At 32.9% G+C, this 14610-nt stretch overlaps 1 protein-coding gene across 8 annotated transcripts in view; it reads left to right on the plus strand.

Moving 5' to 3' along the window:
- Positions 1 to 14610, plus strand: part of CCDC91 (coiled-coil domain containing 91) — a 332875-nt gene that overhangs the window by 268300 nt on the left and 49965 nt on the right. For all 8 annotated transcript variants that reach the window (XR_005379978.1, XR_005379979.1, XR_005379981.1 and 5 more), the window contains one exon: positions 9195 to 9308. Coding sequence is in view for 4 of the 8 variants with exons in the window: in XM_038577155.1 (XP_038433083.1) it covers positions 9195 to 9308 (114 nt within the window). In the remaining 4 variants the exon portion in view is untranslated. The remainder of the gene's footprint in view (positions 1 to 9194; positions 9309 to 14610) is intronic.

Raw genomic sequence — 14610 nt, forward strand, 5'->3', positions numbered from 1 at the left:
ACAAAATTACATGAATGAATTGGGGTTAGAGATAAGTAATATCTGAGTCAGATAAAATGAGTAAGTAATTTGGGTTAGAGATAAAATTCAAGTATTTGTATTTCAATTTTTGTATATCATCTTTTCAAATGGCTACTATGTCATGACCTTACGAGTTAGTAAATGAAACAATTAGATATTTCCACTGTGACAAAAATTATTGAGGTAGCAAGGGAGCTGTGAATTGAGAAACTTTGGGAAGCTTTCACCTAGGGTAAACCCACCATACAGGTGCTCTGAGGAAAACAAATATAAGCTACAGTACCTACGCTTAGTCGATTTTCTTTTACTGGGGAAACAAATTCACTCATTTATTGAAGATGAACTATGTATCTATACTCTGTGCCGGATACTATATTAGAGTTCTAGTCATAAAGAATATGAACTGTAGTAAATATAATCCCTGATTCCAAAGAGATCTCATTGATAAGATAGACAAGTAAAGCAGTTATTACAGTTATAAGGGTTTATCTTTTTAAAAGATTTTATTCATTTACTCATGACAGACACAGAGAGAGAGAGAGAGACACAGGCAGAGGGAGAAGCAGGCTCCATGCAGGGAGCCTGATGTGGGACTAGATCCCAGAACTCCAAAATCACGCCCTGGGCCGAAGGCGCTAAACTACTGAGCCACCCAGGGATCCCTACTGTTTTAAGTTATAGAGTGCTTTGAGATAGAAATATAGGGTGTCTCTGAGCACATACAAAGGGAGCTAACTCACCACCCTAGGAGAAGATGTGGGAGGTCTAGAGCATGCCAGGGATGTACAGATGATGATACTCAAACTAAATTGTGCTTAAGGAGTACGTCTGATCATCATAGGAGGAGGCTAAGGGGAAATCACTTCAACCAGAGAAAGATGGCATATCCAGGGAACTACATATCAAATACTTGCTATGTGCATGACCAATGGTAGTTTATGCAGAGATTAGAAACATGAATGAGACTCTGCCATTGTGTTCAAGGACCATATAATATACGAGGGAATATGGCAAATGCATAAATTGCTCCAGTGTGAGGAAGAATGAGATATATGACAAAGCTCATCTGTCTGAGGCATTTGATAGGAATTATGATAGTGGTTGTCTCTGGTAGATGAAAGCAAGAGAGAACTTTCTACGGTATATAGTCACTCTTTATCTTGATCTGGGAGTGGGTGAATGGGTGGAGATATATACACACACACACACACACACACACACACACACATATCCCCACCCCACTCCCTGTGGGATTTTTTAAAAATTATGTTTATTTAGCATATGTACACATAAAAGAGAAATCACCCTCTGATCCCACCCAGCAGAAAACATGCACAAACCCAACGTATACATGGAGGGAAAGGGCCCCAGCCCCAAGTTAGTGGTTGGGATGGTACAATCCTGGGAGTCCCAAGCCCCAGTCAGGAGAGGGCTGGCCTGAAATAGCAGGTAGACCCCCTGTTGCCAGCCCTAAAATAAGTGTGCACCATTGCCAAAGGTCTGTTTGATGCCCTCAAAGTAGTACCACTGCCAGCCCTGCTGTTGTGTCCTCTCTTCCTCAGGGGCAGGGATGCCTCTGCCCTCCATGCACAGCTCAGTCTCTCCATTCTTGTCAAGGAACGTCAAGGTGATGGTGGCAAAGTACCCTTCTGGCATATATATATATATATATGAAAATCCATTGAGCTGTACATACACTTAAGATTTGTGCATTTCACTATGTGTAAATTTTTTTAAAGCTAAGCACAAAAATATAATGCAGTCATTATTAAAATAGTTATTTACTTAAAAAACTGTGAGAAACATCTAAGGGGTACTTCAAAGGAAAATCATAATCTTAAATACATATATTAGAAAATAGGAAAGAATGGAAAAGAATGAGCTAACACCTAATTTACTAATACAGTTAAAAAAGAAAGAATAGGATGATCCAAAGAAAATAGAAAGAAATAATAAAGTTTCTAACAGAAATTTACAATATGTATTGAAAAGTTTCAAAATATTATCATTTTAAAAGGCATGTAATTCACAAATCTTTGACAAGATTGATGAAGAAGGATGTTTTTAATAAACATTGTCAGAGGAATGAATAAAGTGACCTAACATAAATGCAATACAAATTTTAAACATAATATAAATGACTTAGTACCAATCAGTTGTAAAGTTTAAATGAAATGAAAACTTATCAAGAAAAATATAAATTCTAGAACTGAAGCAAAAATTAGAAAGAGGAACAGTTTTATGGCTATAGAAGAAAGTATACTCTAAAAATATTCATGTATCTCTAAAAATAAATATAGATACACTTTTCCAGTAGATGATACTTAATTCATGCCCCCTGGAGTGTTGGCTGGACTTAGTTGTTCATGTCTAATGAATAAATTTTAGAAAGGGAAAAAATGTCAACTTTATACCAGAGAAACCTGGCAGATACCATGTTAACCAAATGACCAAGGTTAACACTGCCAGTGATAAATTACGTTTAAGGCCACATTCCCCTGATACAATATAATGAGAAGCATGCTTCATCTCTGTGGTATTCTTACCCCAAGTCATAACCCTAGTCTAACCATGAGAAAAAAAAGAGTTAAATCCAGATTTCTTCAAAATACCAGAAAAGTGCCCTTCAGAAGTGTCAATGTCCTTGGGTGCCTGGGTGGCTCAGTTGATTAAGCATCTGCCTTCAGCTCAGGTCATGATCTCGGGGTCCTGGGATCAAGCTCCCTGCTCAGCGGGAAGTCTTCTTCTCCTTCTTCCTTTGTGATCTCTCTCACTTTCTCTCAAATAAAGAAAGTCTTTTTCTTAAAAAAAAAAAAAAAAAAAAAAAATTTGTCAATGTCCTAATAAGGAAAGACCAGTAAGGAAAGACCAAGAAACTGTCAGTAATTAGAGACTAATGAGATATGGTGTCTGATTGCAATGTTTCACCGTGAATTAATCCTAGAACAGAAAAAAAGACATTAGTGGAAAACCTGATGAAATACAAATAAAATCTGTAATCTATTCGTTTTTATTGTGTGATTTCTTGTTAAATGTACCATAATGATGTAAGATGTTAATATTAGGGGAAGCTGGATGAAATGCATATGAGAACTCTTGTACTACCTTTGCAAGTTTCTGTAAATCTAAAATTATTTCAAAATAAAAAGTTTAATACATTTTTCCTAATACATATCTGGTTAAAAAGAGCAGACAGAATACTTATTTTTATCCACTCTCTTCTAAAACTCCACTGAAATAAAACTAGTGAAATAGAACCCTAAACTAGAAACTGAGAAGACTAGTATATATTGTAGAAACTCCTAAAGGCTTACTTGTTAGTGGCACTAGAAATTTCTGGAAGTGGGAATGAAGGTGAAGACTCAACTAGAAGAAAGTTTGAAAGTCTATTTAATAAGCAGCTAGGCCCTCATGTATTTTTTTTTCCACTTCTGACAGAAAACTGGAGTTAATTCTCTGGAAAAAATAAAATAAAATGTAGGGTCTCTGAACCAGGGATCACCAAAGTAAAGTGGACATGGGGTTGAGAGGACAACAAGGTAAAAAGTTTCATGCTACTTATGGAGAACCATAGCCATTTTTCCTATCACAGCTCTCAGAATGCTGACAACCAGACAGGAAATTGGAAGATTCTTTTCTGAGGAATTTAGACAGCCCAAGATAAAAGACCTAAATATATTGGTATCAGAAATTGCCCCAAGGAAACAACCCAGCCAGATTACTCTGCTATTAAGATCACAGTCCATAAACCACAACTGCAAGCACAGAGATGTTACTCAGCATTTTAGTGCTCTCTTCTTTAAACATGAGCAAATAGTCAAGTATGAACAGATAACTTCCCATGAAAAACAGGGACTAAAACAGATTCTGTAAAGTGTGGAAAAGTAAAACAACAAGAACAACAACAACAAAAACTATTATCAAGGTTCTTAAAGGTAAGAGAAGATTTTATGTCTATGAAACAAGAGGATGCTATTTTTAAGTGAAGTAAAAGATTAAAAAACTAAAATATAGAGAAAGTTTAAAAAAATGAAGTTTTAGAAGTCTTCCAGAAACAAGGATGTAAAAATACAAAGAAACAGAAAATAGGAGTGAAAAGAGTAGAAAATTAGCCAATGAACTTAGGAGGTTCATTAGCTGAATCAGAGGATTCTTGAAAATCAGAAAATAGAATGCAAGAAATAACATTTTAGTATTATTGTTATTAAAGTAAATCTCCCTAATTGAAGGACTCATGAGTTTCTAGATTGTAAGACCTGAGTTTCTAGATAGACCTATAACTAGGTTTGTCATGAAATTTTTAAGAAATGGGGATAAAGAATATGTGTAAAATTTCTTATAGAAGGAAAAGTTTATGCAATTGAGGCATCAGAATGTAATCAGACTTCTCAAAAACCTTTAAAATTGTAGAAATTTCCAAGCTAGAAATACACACTTAGCCAAACTATAAATTAAGTGTGAGGGTAGAATAAAGTAATTTTTCAGACAAAGGAAATATCAATGCTTTTATTTCCTGTGTGCCTTTTCTCAAGAATCTTCTGCAGGAGGTTCTCTTACAAAACAAGAAAGAATAATAGTATCCAGATAGCTGGAGTCACAGTTCAAGAGAGATACAGTGCATTTCCAGAAATATCCATGAGGGAGATCCAGAATAGACAGCTATGTAACAGACGTAGAGAACAACCAATCCCATTTGGAGATATGTACATGAGATATACCTCCCAGAAGATAAACATAATAGAATGTCTGGTATCTTTGAATATACTGAGAAGATATTTAGACAATTAGATAGGAATTTGGGAATCAGTTCATAATGCTATTTGCTCAGGCCAATATAATGTGGCTGCAATAACAGGATCATTTCTGACCCATGTCCTTAGAGAAATGGATCAAGAGACAATCGATAATATTATGTGGGTGCTTATATAACAAGAGAAAAAAACTTCACAAATTTTATTAAATAAATTCAAAATATAACTATTTTAATTAACTAATTAATTAATTATTTTAGAGAGAGAGCATGGGGAGGGGCAGAGTGAGAGAATTTTAAGCATATTCCCTGCAAAGCACAGAGCCTGGCTCGGGGTTCGATCTCAGGACCCTGAGATCATGACCTGAGCCGAAACCAAGGGTCAGACAATTAACCAACTGAGCCACCCAGGTGCCCCGATAATATTTTTTAATAATATTCATCTAGTGACAATAGAATTCTCTGTGGAGAGGATAGCATTTTGCTTCATTGTGGTTCAAAGTTATATACCCTATCATGAAAAATGGTTGCAAAGTTCATTAATGTTGATATGTTAAGAGATTCTATGTATTTCATCTTTAAAAATGCGTGAATTAGATACTATCAAATATTGGTATCAGTCAATGAGCATATTATTTTAATTGAGCAACATTTATAGAATTGGGTTATTCAATTTTATATTTTACTATCATTACAGTGTAGATTAATTACTTCCAATTGAAAGTTAGTTGAAAGTTTCTCAACTGCACAGTAAATGGATTTTGAAGTACAGACATTTTATTTGCATTTGCATCAATATCTGAAAAGTACTGATGGAACTACAGTTTGAACTCATAAATTTGTATAGAAATGGAAGTCTCACTTTTTTTAACTATAAGGCAACTTGACTCATGCTTCAAACACTCATTTTCTAAGGTACATTTTCACAACCACATGCAACATTTTTAATAATATAGAATTATTGAATATGCATACATTGTGTATAGAAAAAAAAGCACACAGTTGCCCCAGAGAACTTCTGATACTATGGTTTATAAGCCCGCAGACCAGAATTGAGTTGGTTGCTGAAATTTTTTCCATAATTTAACTGTGTTTTTAATCCTTCACTAAATTACACTGAAAAAGAACAAACAACTACAGATCATTTATTAGTTCATGATTCTATGATAACTGAAATGTATGGCAGCTTAAGAGATATTAAAACAACTATACTTTTAAGCAATAAGGAGAAATTAAAAGTCATATACAAAATGTCACATAAACTTTTAGCCCTAAATGATATTATTCATCATGATGTATTTAATTGTTACAGAATAGAAATGGATTCCAGTCATTCAGGTTTTTAAGAAATTAGTGTATAGAACTCTTTTCCTCATTTCAAAACTAGCTATATAATCATTTGTATATGACTTCCTGTATATATTTTTTATTACATATATTTTAGATAATATTTAAAATATGAGAAACATAACTGATATATTTGAACAAATCATAACATATATGCAAATGGATGTTTTTCCCTCAAAACTATTTACCATACATCAGTGTTTCTCAACTGGAGGCAATTTAGTGAGTAGATGCCAGATATGCTGCTTTTCACAGGACATCCCCCCACAGCTCCCAGGAAAGAATTGTCAATAGTGCTGAGGTTGAGAAAACTGCCTTCGAGAATACCATGTTCCAGTGATGTAGCCATTACTTAAATATTCTGGAAAATACTCTTTATAATAAATTGCCTATTTGAATATACTCATTGGCGACAAATCTTTATTCTTTGTGAGGTGTATTTTATTTTAGACTAATTCTCATGTCTCGTAGGGAATTCAACAAAACAGGCAGATATTCACAGGCACTTTGTATAAATGCACTTAAAATTCACTAATTATTTCCAACTAATTCAGAATTTGGTCTGGTTACAAATTAGATGGCGTAAACTTTACTTTTGTAGTATATTCAAAGAATTTATTTGTTGGCAAGTATTTTAAGGATGGATTTCACAACCTCGACTGTCAACTGACTCCCAGCTGGAGAGGAAAATTGAATTAAGAGAAGCTTTTTATGAAAATGGTTATCAGCTCAAAAAGGAAAGAGGATTGAGCAGATAATAAACTCTCAGCCCCTCAAAAGCCAATGGAAGAACAGATTACTAATTCTTCATGTTTTTTTCTGCATATACCCTTTTTATTTAAATTGATGTTTTGCTTTCAACCAAACAAGTCAAATTTACTGATTTGACCCTTGCTAGTTAAACATTCGATTGATATTTAATGTGCTGTGGATTTGTCTTTAACATTTAGATAATCCAGGTCTACAGTTCTTATCTGCAGTTCTAAAATTTCAAAAACCCTGAAAACTAAGGATTTTATACCTCAGCTGTTGACAAAACCTGACCTGAACCGATATGAAGCTTTTTATACTTTTAATTTACCCACATAGTATGAATGTTCAGACTCTCTACTACAGAACTATTAATATGTTGTATTTCAGGGGGCTTAGTAATATTTTACGCCTTTCCAAAATATGAAAATTTTCAAATTTCAAATTAGTGTGAAACCAGTAAGAAATATAATAGTAGATTATTTTATTTTAAATAATTTAATTTGTTCTCATTTTTGTCTTTGAACATTTATCATAGGTTTTCACATCAATCTCCCCAAATAATTAGGGAAACAACTTAGTACTCTGTTTTATCAATGGAACTAAATCTTAATGTATTCAGTGACTGAAGATAAAATAGTAAGCATTTTCAAAGTTACCACCATATAGGGATTTGCAGATTTGTGGCTTCAATTTATTTTAGGAAAGGAATTTTCTATTTTAGGAAAAGAATCCAAAAAACTATGAGCATAGCCATATTAAAGTAGGAAGAGGAGATATGATCAGGCAAATGATAAAAGATGATATGTATGTTGCTAATATTTCTATGAAACATGTTGAATATCACATAATCTTTTTAAAATACAGAATCAAATAAGATGTCATTCTCCCTCAAATAAGCAAAGGCTTTAAAAACTAATAGGACTGAATATAATCAAGGATGTAAGAAAACAGCCATTTCTATGGGCTGCTTATTGAAAAAATAATGTGTGCAAAAGGTCAGAAGCCTTAACAGGACCAAAAATTATATCCTTTGGCCGAAATGATTCTACTTCTTGATTCATTGTACAGAGATACCTAACATGCACCAAAAATCTATATATGGATCCTCATCACTGCTTTATTTTATTAAAAACAACCAAAATCCACATGAGTAAGGATTGATAGAATAAATTCTTACATATCCCTGTAACAGAATGTAAATCATATTATGAAGGAATGTATATCACATTTAAATATTCAAAATATATTTTAAGTGTAAAATGTCAGTTAGAAAATAGTATGTACAGTTTGAGCCTCACTCTTTATACCTGAGTGTGAAGATGTGTGTGTTTATGTTGTTTTTTCATAATTTTCTATATTTTCAAATTTTCAACAGTAAGTATATTCACAGTAGGAAATTCTTAATATTATTATTTTGTATTTCCTGGGTTATACACACATATCTAAAATTAATTGGGAAAAACTGAACAAAAACCAGCATACACTACAAAATGAAGAGTCCTCAAGAATAATAAAATGAAACAAATACTCCTGCAAAATTTCAAGGCATTTTCCCAACTGATGGCCTGTGAAAGAAGGATGCTACCTATATAGATAAGTACAAGTTAAAGAAGTTTACTTTGTGGCATTCGTCCACTCCATGATACATTATTTTAGCATTATTTTACTTTCTGAAAAGTGTTCTACTTCTTTTTCAGAATTTTAGCCTTTTTTCTCATCTGAATTTCTGAAATCTCCAAGTACTTGATTGCAATTTCAGCAAAATAGGAAGTACCACTTTTCTCCCCAGATTCTCATTTCAAATATTAGCACAGAGGGTGGAATTTTTACCTCTTATTCATGTGTCCAGCTCTCAACAACTTAACCTGGCAGAAGGACCAAACTAGCTGTAAATCTTCACCCAGACCACACTTGATTACTGTATGATGGGAAAATTAAACGTGAATAAAACAGCTAGAGCATTAGGGTGTTCTTGGAAGAATAAACACAAGTTGGAAGTCTTATGTGGATAGTGCAAAGTACAGGAAGGCAATCAATCATGTAAACATCAAATGAAAGGTTGGTAAGGAAGCCATTGGAGTCTGTCAGTCGCTCCCTGCAATAAATGGCTTATTCCATTTCTTTTCCCTTTCAGTTTAGAAAAATGAATCCTGTGGAATCTCTAACATCCTAAAAGATTTTGTAAATTCTTATTACTGTTTAAAGATACACTTTCAACGGAATGAGTATAACCCATTGCAGAGAAACTTTAGTTTATATGAAACGGACACAAACATGTCATAGTGCATACCTCGCTGACTGTTTTTCCTCCTCCCACAAACAGGAAACTGTTAAGGCAGCAATAATAGAAGAGCAGAAGCGAAGTGAAAAGGCTGTGGAAGAGGCAGTGAAGAGAACAAGAGACGAATTGATAGAGTATGTAAAAGAACAGAAAAGAGTAAGTATCCCCTGAAGGGTTTTAATTTGTGCTTCCATAAGCTGAAACATTGGCTTTCATACAATAACATGACATTTTAAAATATTTAAAATGTCCTTTGTCATCTAATTTAAGAATCTGAGATTCTTTTTCTGATATAATTATATATTCTGATAGTTACATCTTTAAACATAAATTCCATCTGTCAACAAAAGCAGCACGAATAACTTCTTGTTAGACTCTTAGAAATGACCTCTAGCATTTCCAACTTAAATTACCTCATGAAGAAAGTAGACAGTTTTAGAAATTTAGATTTTTTGCCATAAGTTTGTTAATTTCTTACACTGTTTGTTGAAATTTGCATACACCCTTTAGGCCTTCTGACTGTGTTAACACCACTGTGGTTCTAGTAGACTTCAGTACAGTTACCAAGTTAAGGTTCTTCTGTCATTGTTCCATTTTGGAAACATAATTCAGAATATGCTTCAAAGAATTCAGACTACATATTGAAGCTTTACAAAATAAATGTCACTTTGGTACAATGTGTGACTTATTGTAAAGGTGTGAGTGGCTGAAGATCATAGGTCAAACTTAATTTGTAGTCCTTTCAACAAATCTTTAGTTTCAAGTAACAGCTAAGATAAGAAACACATAAGATGTCTAATGTAATCTCTGTAATAAACGTATTCTAATATAGCACATAATAAGTAATATAAATTTTCCTATATACAGTGTTTTGTGTTTTATTTATATGCTTGGTACAACATGTCATATATTATAGAAGTAATATATTTAAGGATTATATAATATATTAGGTATAAATATATACACATATAGCATTTACCATGTGTGATATATAATATAACATATTAATAAAAATATAAATAAAGCATAAAACTGTGTATATGAGGAAATTTGACGTGATTTCTAAACTTAATTGGTGGTCAAAATGGCAAAATAAATAGAAAATGTAAGATTATCTTTCAGTTGGCAGTTAAGTAGAAGGCTAGGAGTTCAGTAAAAGCACATGACAGCAGCTTAATCCCACTCTTAATTTGAAGTCAAATTTGTAATGATACAGAGAAAATTCTCACCCCTCCATAGCTGACATTAGGTTTCAACAAAGGAGAATTTGTCAGTACAATAATTACCCATTCACAGAAGCATTTTGTGTGGGGTTAAATTTTTGTGCATGTTATCCAGGTGTTTTTAAAAGCAGTTTCACCGAAATAAATTCCTGATATGTGCCTAACCTTCTGAAGAGAAAACTTTGAGCCAAAAATAGTCAACTGGCTTTTCAGAAAGTGATATATTCTCAGAAAACTGCTATTTCCATATGTATCCCCAAAATGCTTATTTTCAATAGTCTGATTTAAAAGTAGTCATGCAGCAAAGGAATTATAGATGCTTTCCACATATGTACAGCAACTGCAGTAGTGAAAGAACATAGACTTCAAATAAATTAAGATGTCTTACGGGTGTATCCATTTTTACCAAGTTTTCTTAATATATGACCAATTCTTACTTGAGCCCTAAATCTGAACACGAGATTATAGAACAAAGCAAGCCTTTCATAACATTTTAGATTAGTATTTTTAATTAAAATGGAAAAGTTTTTTCTTAAAAAATTCAAAATTCTTTACTTTCCCATCAAAATGAGTCATGCGGCTGCCATAACAAATGTTTAAAATGAGAGCAAGAAATACCCTTCTAGGATTTATCTGGTTCCTTTGTGAGCAAATTAAACCTTGAAGAGAACTGACAATGAACTCCACCAATTTAATCTGTGTGTTCTCACAAATCCTATTAAAGAATTAGTATTCATTTGTATTAGGCCAAAGTTCTCACATGTAGAAACATTTATTAAATAACAACAACAAAATCATGATAACATTTGGTTCTATTTGCAGAAGTTCCACTTCTTTATGCTTATTCTTGTATATGGTAAGGAGAATAAATTTAATATCGACCTTACAGAATAGTTACTAATAATAAATGTATGATAAAATAGGACAGCTAAAATAAGGACTCAATGATATGTGCTATGACTTTTATCATTTTCACTGCACTATTGGCGGGGGCGGGGGGGAAGCAGAAACTCCTAGTAGCGTTATTTTTTGCTAATGAAAAATGTGCTTTTCAGATTAATATTTGACATTCTCCTTCTGAAGTTTATAGTGTGATTCTACAAGTTTATTCCAGAAGATTAGAACTGATTTAATCAGTATACTAGTAGGAAGTTTATTACTTCCACTTAGAGGTTTGGGAGTTATTTTTATATCACATAGTGGAATACTTTCAATATTTGAATGTTTCCATCTCTTCAAACAGAAAAGCCATAAAAAAGGAAAACAGAGAAAATATCTGAAATGGAGCACCAACTAATTACTAGACCTCTTTTTTATAGAACTTTTAAAAAATTTAGATTCTCTATATTCTTCTTCTTTCCAAAACTGGATTTTAGTATTTCAAGTTAATTTGTATGAATATCTTTGGGCTTGGAAATTTTTCACAAAAAATAAGATATCTCATAGCTTATAAAGTCATAGTTAGAAGAAACAAAAGTTTTTTAGCAAATTCATAATCTTCTTGTCTCTTTCCAAAAGACTAAATTAGGGCAACTCATCTCTACTTCTTCCTTTGTAAGATGGATTTCTATTTGCATCAGAGAAGAACAGTTTTCCAGAACAAGAATTTTCCTTTCTCCTCTCCAGCTTTTTTTAACTAGAGAGTCAACTTGAGATTTTCAGCGTTAGACACCTCAAAAGCCCTATAGACCTTGGTTCCAACTGGGCTTATATTCCAGTCTGTGAAGTAATCTTCCCCTTTTGAAGTGTTCAGAAATCTTTGAAGGAAGAAGTCTAATGTTGTGTTAGTTCCTGTCTTTATATGTCTATTGTCCTAAACAATTTTTCCTTTGACATCATCTTACCCTTACCAAGTTCACTAAAAGGCTGAAATGAAGACTCTTTTCCTTACATCTTCCCCTTTAGTCTTTTACTTTTAAAAGATAGGGAAACAGAATGAAAAATCCAAATGTTTAACTTTGCAAATAACTTATAACTTGCTCTACAGTATAAGATGCATTAGAATCATAGATCCCCATAAAGGATGACATTGCCTTTTCTGTGTGTCTGCAGTCAAGTTTTTAATCAATTGTCCAGTCCTTTTAAGTATTAAAATTATATGAAGAATTAGAATTAAAATTACACAAGAATTAGAATTTTACTGAGAAAATATTTTGCTTTTAAATGCCATTTACCAGTTATCCTTAAATCAAAAGAGATACTACCAAATTTTATAAGTACTACTTATCCATCTAATCTAAACATCTTCAATAAGACAAAGGGGCTATCTATACATGTACTAATTAAGTGAATTATAATTTACACTGAAATTCCATACTAAATTATTTACTAAGTTGGATACATAGTACTTATATTGTTAGTCCAAGTCATAATAATAACCAAAAATTTAAGATGGAATCAAAATATCCAAACGAAGAGAGCTTTTTAAATGATCAACCAGAAAGATAATTCAAATTAACAATGGATTTGTTCGTGATAAAAATGACCTCCTTTTAAGTATTCTAAGTAATAGAGTTTTTTAATCCTCTGTAAAATCTATATTGTTAAGCCTAGAAAAAGATTGTTATTATGTTGAATTCACAGTTAACATGGAATTGAAAAACTAGTGTTTTGTAGCCTCAACTATAATAAATTTTCCATTAGTTTATAAAAATTGTCTTTTTTTAAAGATATATTTATTTATTTTAAATGACTATTTTTTAAAAAAACATTTTATTTATTTATTCATGAGAGACACACAGAGAGAGAGAGGCAGAGACAGAGGCAGAGGGAGAAACAAGCTCCATGCAGGGAGCCCGATGAGGGACTCGATCCCAGGACCACAGGTTCACAACCGGAGCCAAAGGCAGATAGATGCTCAACTGCTGAGCCATCCAGATGTCCCTTATTTATTTGTTTATTTATTTATTTGAGAGAGAGAGAGAGCACATGTGAGCGGCAGGTGGTGGGTGGGTGGTGATGGTGTGATGGAGAGAGTGAGAGAATTTCTAGCATGCACCCTACTGAGCATGGGGCTCCATCTTAGGATCCTGAGATTGTGACCTGAGCTGAAATCAAGAGTCTGATAGTTAAACAACTGAGCCATCCAGATTCCCCTAAAATTGTCCAATTTTTTAATAAATTTAGAAAACTTCACTATAATTTATACAACAGTAAAGACAAGGTAAATAGGAAAATCTGAAAAGATTTTAAAATAAATTTATCCGTGAGTCAGCTACATATCTTTAAGTAAGTATAGTGATTTGCATTAGGAAGGCCATAACTGTATTTCATTAAAATTTACATTTTGGTCCACACTCTATTGAATCATGATAAATTCTACATAAGAGATTGCAAACAATAGCCCATGGGTCAAATCTGGTTTGCTACTTGTTTTTGTAAATAAAATTTTATTGAAACACACAGCCATACCCATTCATTATGTATCATTTTTAGCTGGTTTCATGTTGCAACAGCTGGGTGTATCAGGACCATATAATGTAAAATATTTACCACCTGACACTTTACAGAGAAACGCTTATCAACTTATATTCTAGGCCATCAAAACCATTTTGTGGAGAAAATTTCTTCCTTTCAGACCTTTAAAATATTTATTTTTTCATTATGCCTCATTATAACTAGACAATTGAAATTCCATAGGTGCCATTCTGGAAAAGATTTTTCTCTTGATATTAATTACCAGATAAGGTATTATTATAATATATTCCATCTTGTGATTAGTGGCATAAACTGTATTTTAAGCTAAGGGAGATTATAGAAAAATGAGATAGGAAAGACCACATCCCTTGACACTTCCCTAGAGAGGAAGAATTTGTGGTTTATAATGACCTATGGCCCTTGGATTAGAATGGAGTGTTCCAACCCATCCCACAAGTTAAGACTGTTACACATGAGCTTGCTATGAGGGAGGAAGTGTGAATAACATTCAGCAAGCAACAACTACTCACAGCCAAGCAGTGATTCCTAAAAAATAAAATCTTGTCCAAATGTAATAAAAGATTATTTTTTTTTCCTCTTAAGAACCAGAATTATGGCCTGTGTTTTCTAAATCACCTCCAGGAAAATAATCTTCACTTTAGAGGATCCTTTTAATTTAGATCTTTAGTGAAGACTAAGAAGCAATTATCTTCACTTCAGAGTTTCTGTGGTCAAGGCATTGTCAGAATTTCTTAATTTTAAAAGGACTTTTTTAGTCCAGTTTTGCTACATATTCTTGAGTATTTGCATCTCAAACT

This window comes from Canis lupus, chromosome 27, assembly GCF_011100685.1.
Source record: "Canis lupus familiaris isolate Mischka breed German Shepherd chromosome 27, alternate assembly UU_Cfam_GSD_1.0, whole genome shotgun sequence".
NCBI lineage: Eukaryota > Metazoa > Chordata > Mammalia > Carnivora > Canidae > Canis > Canis lupus.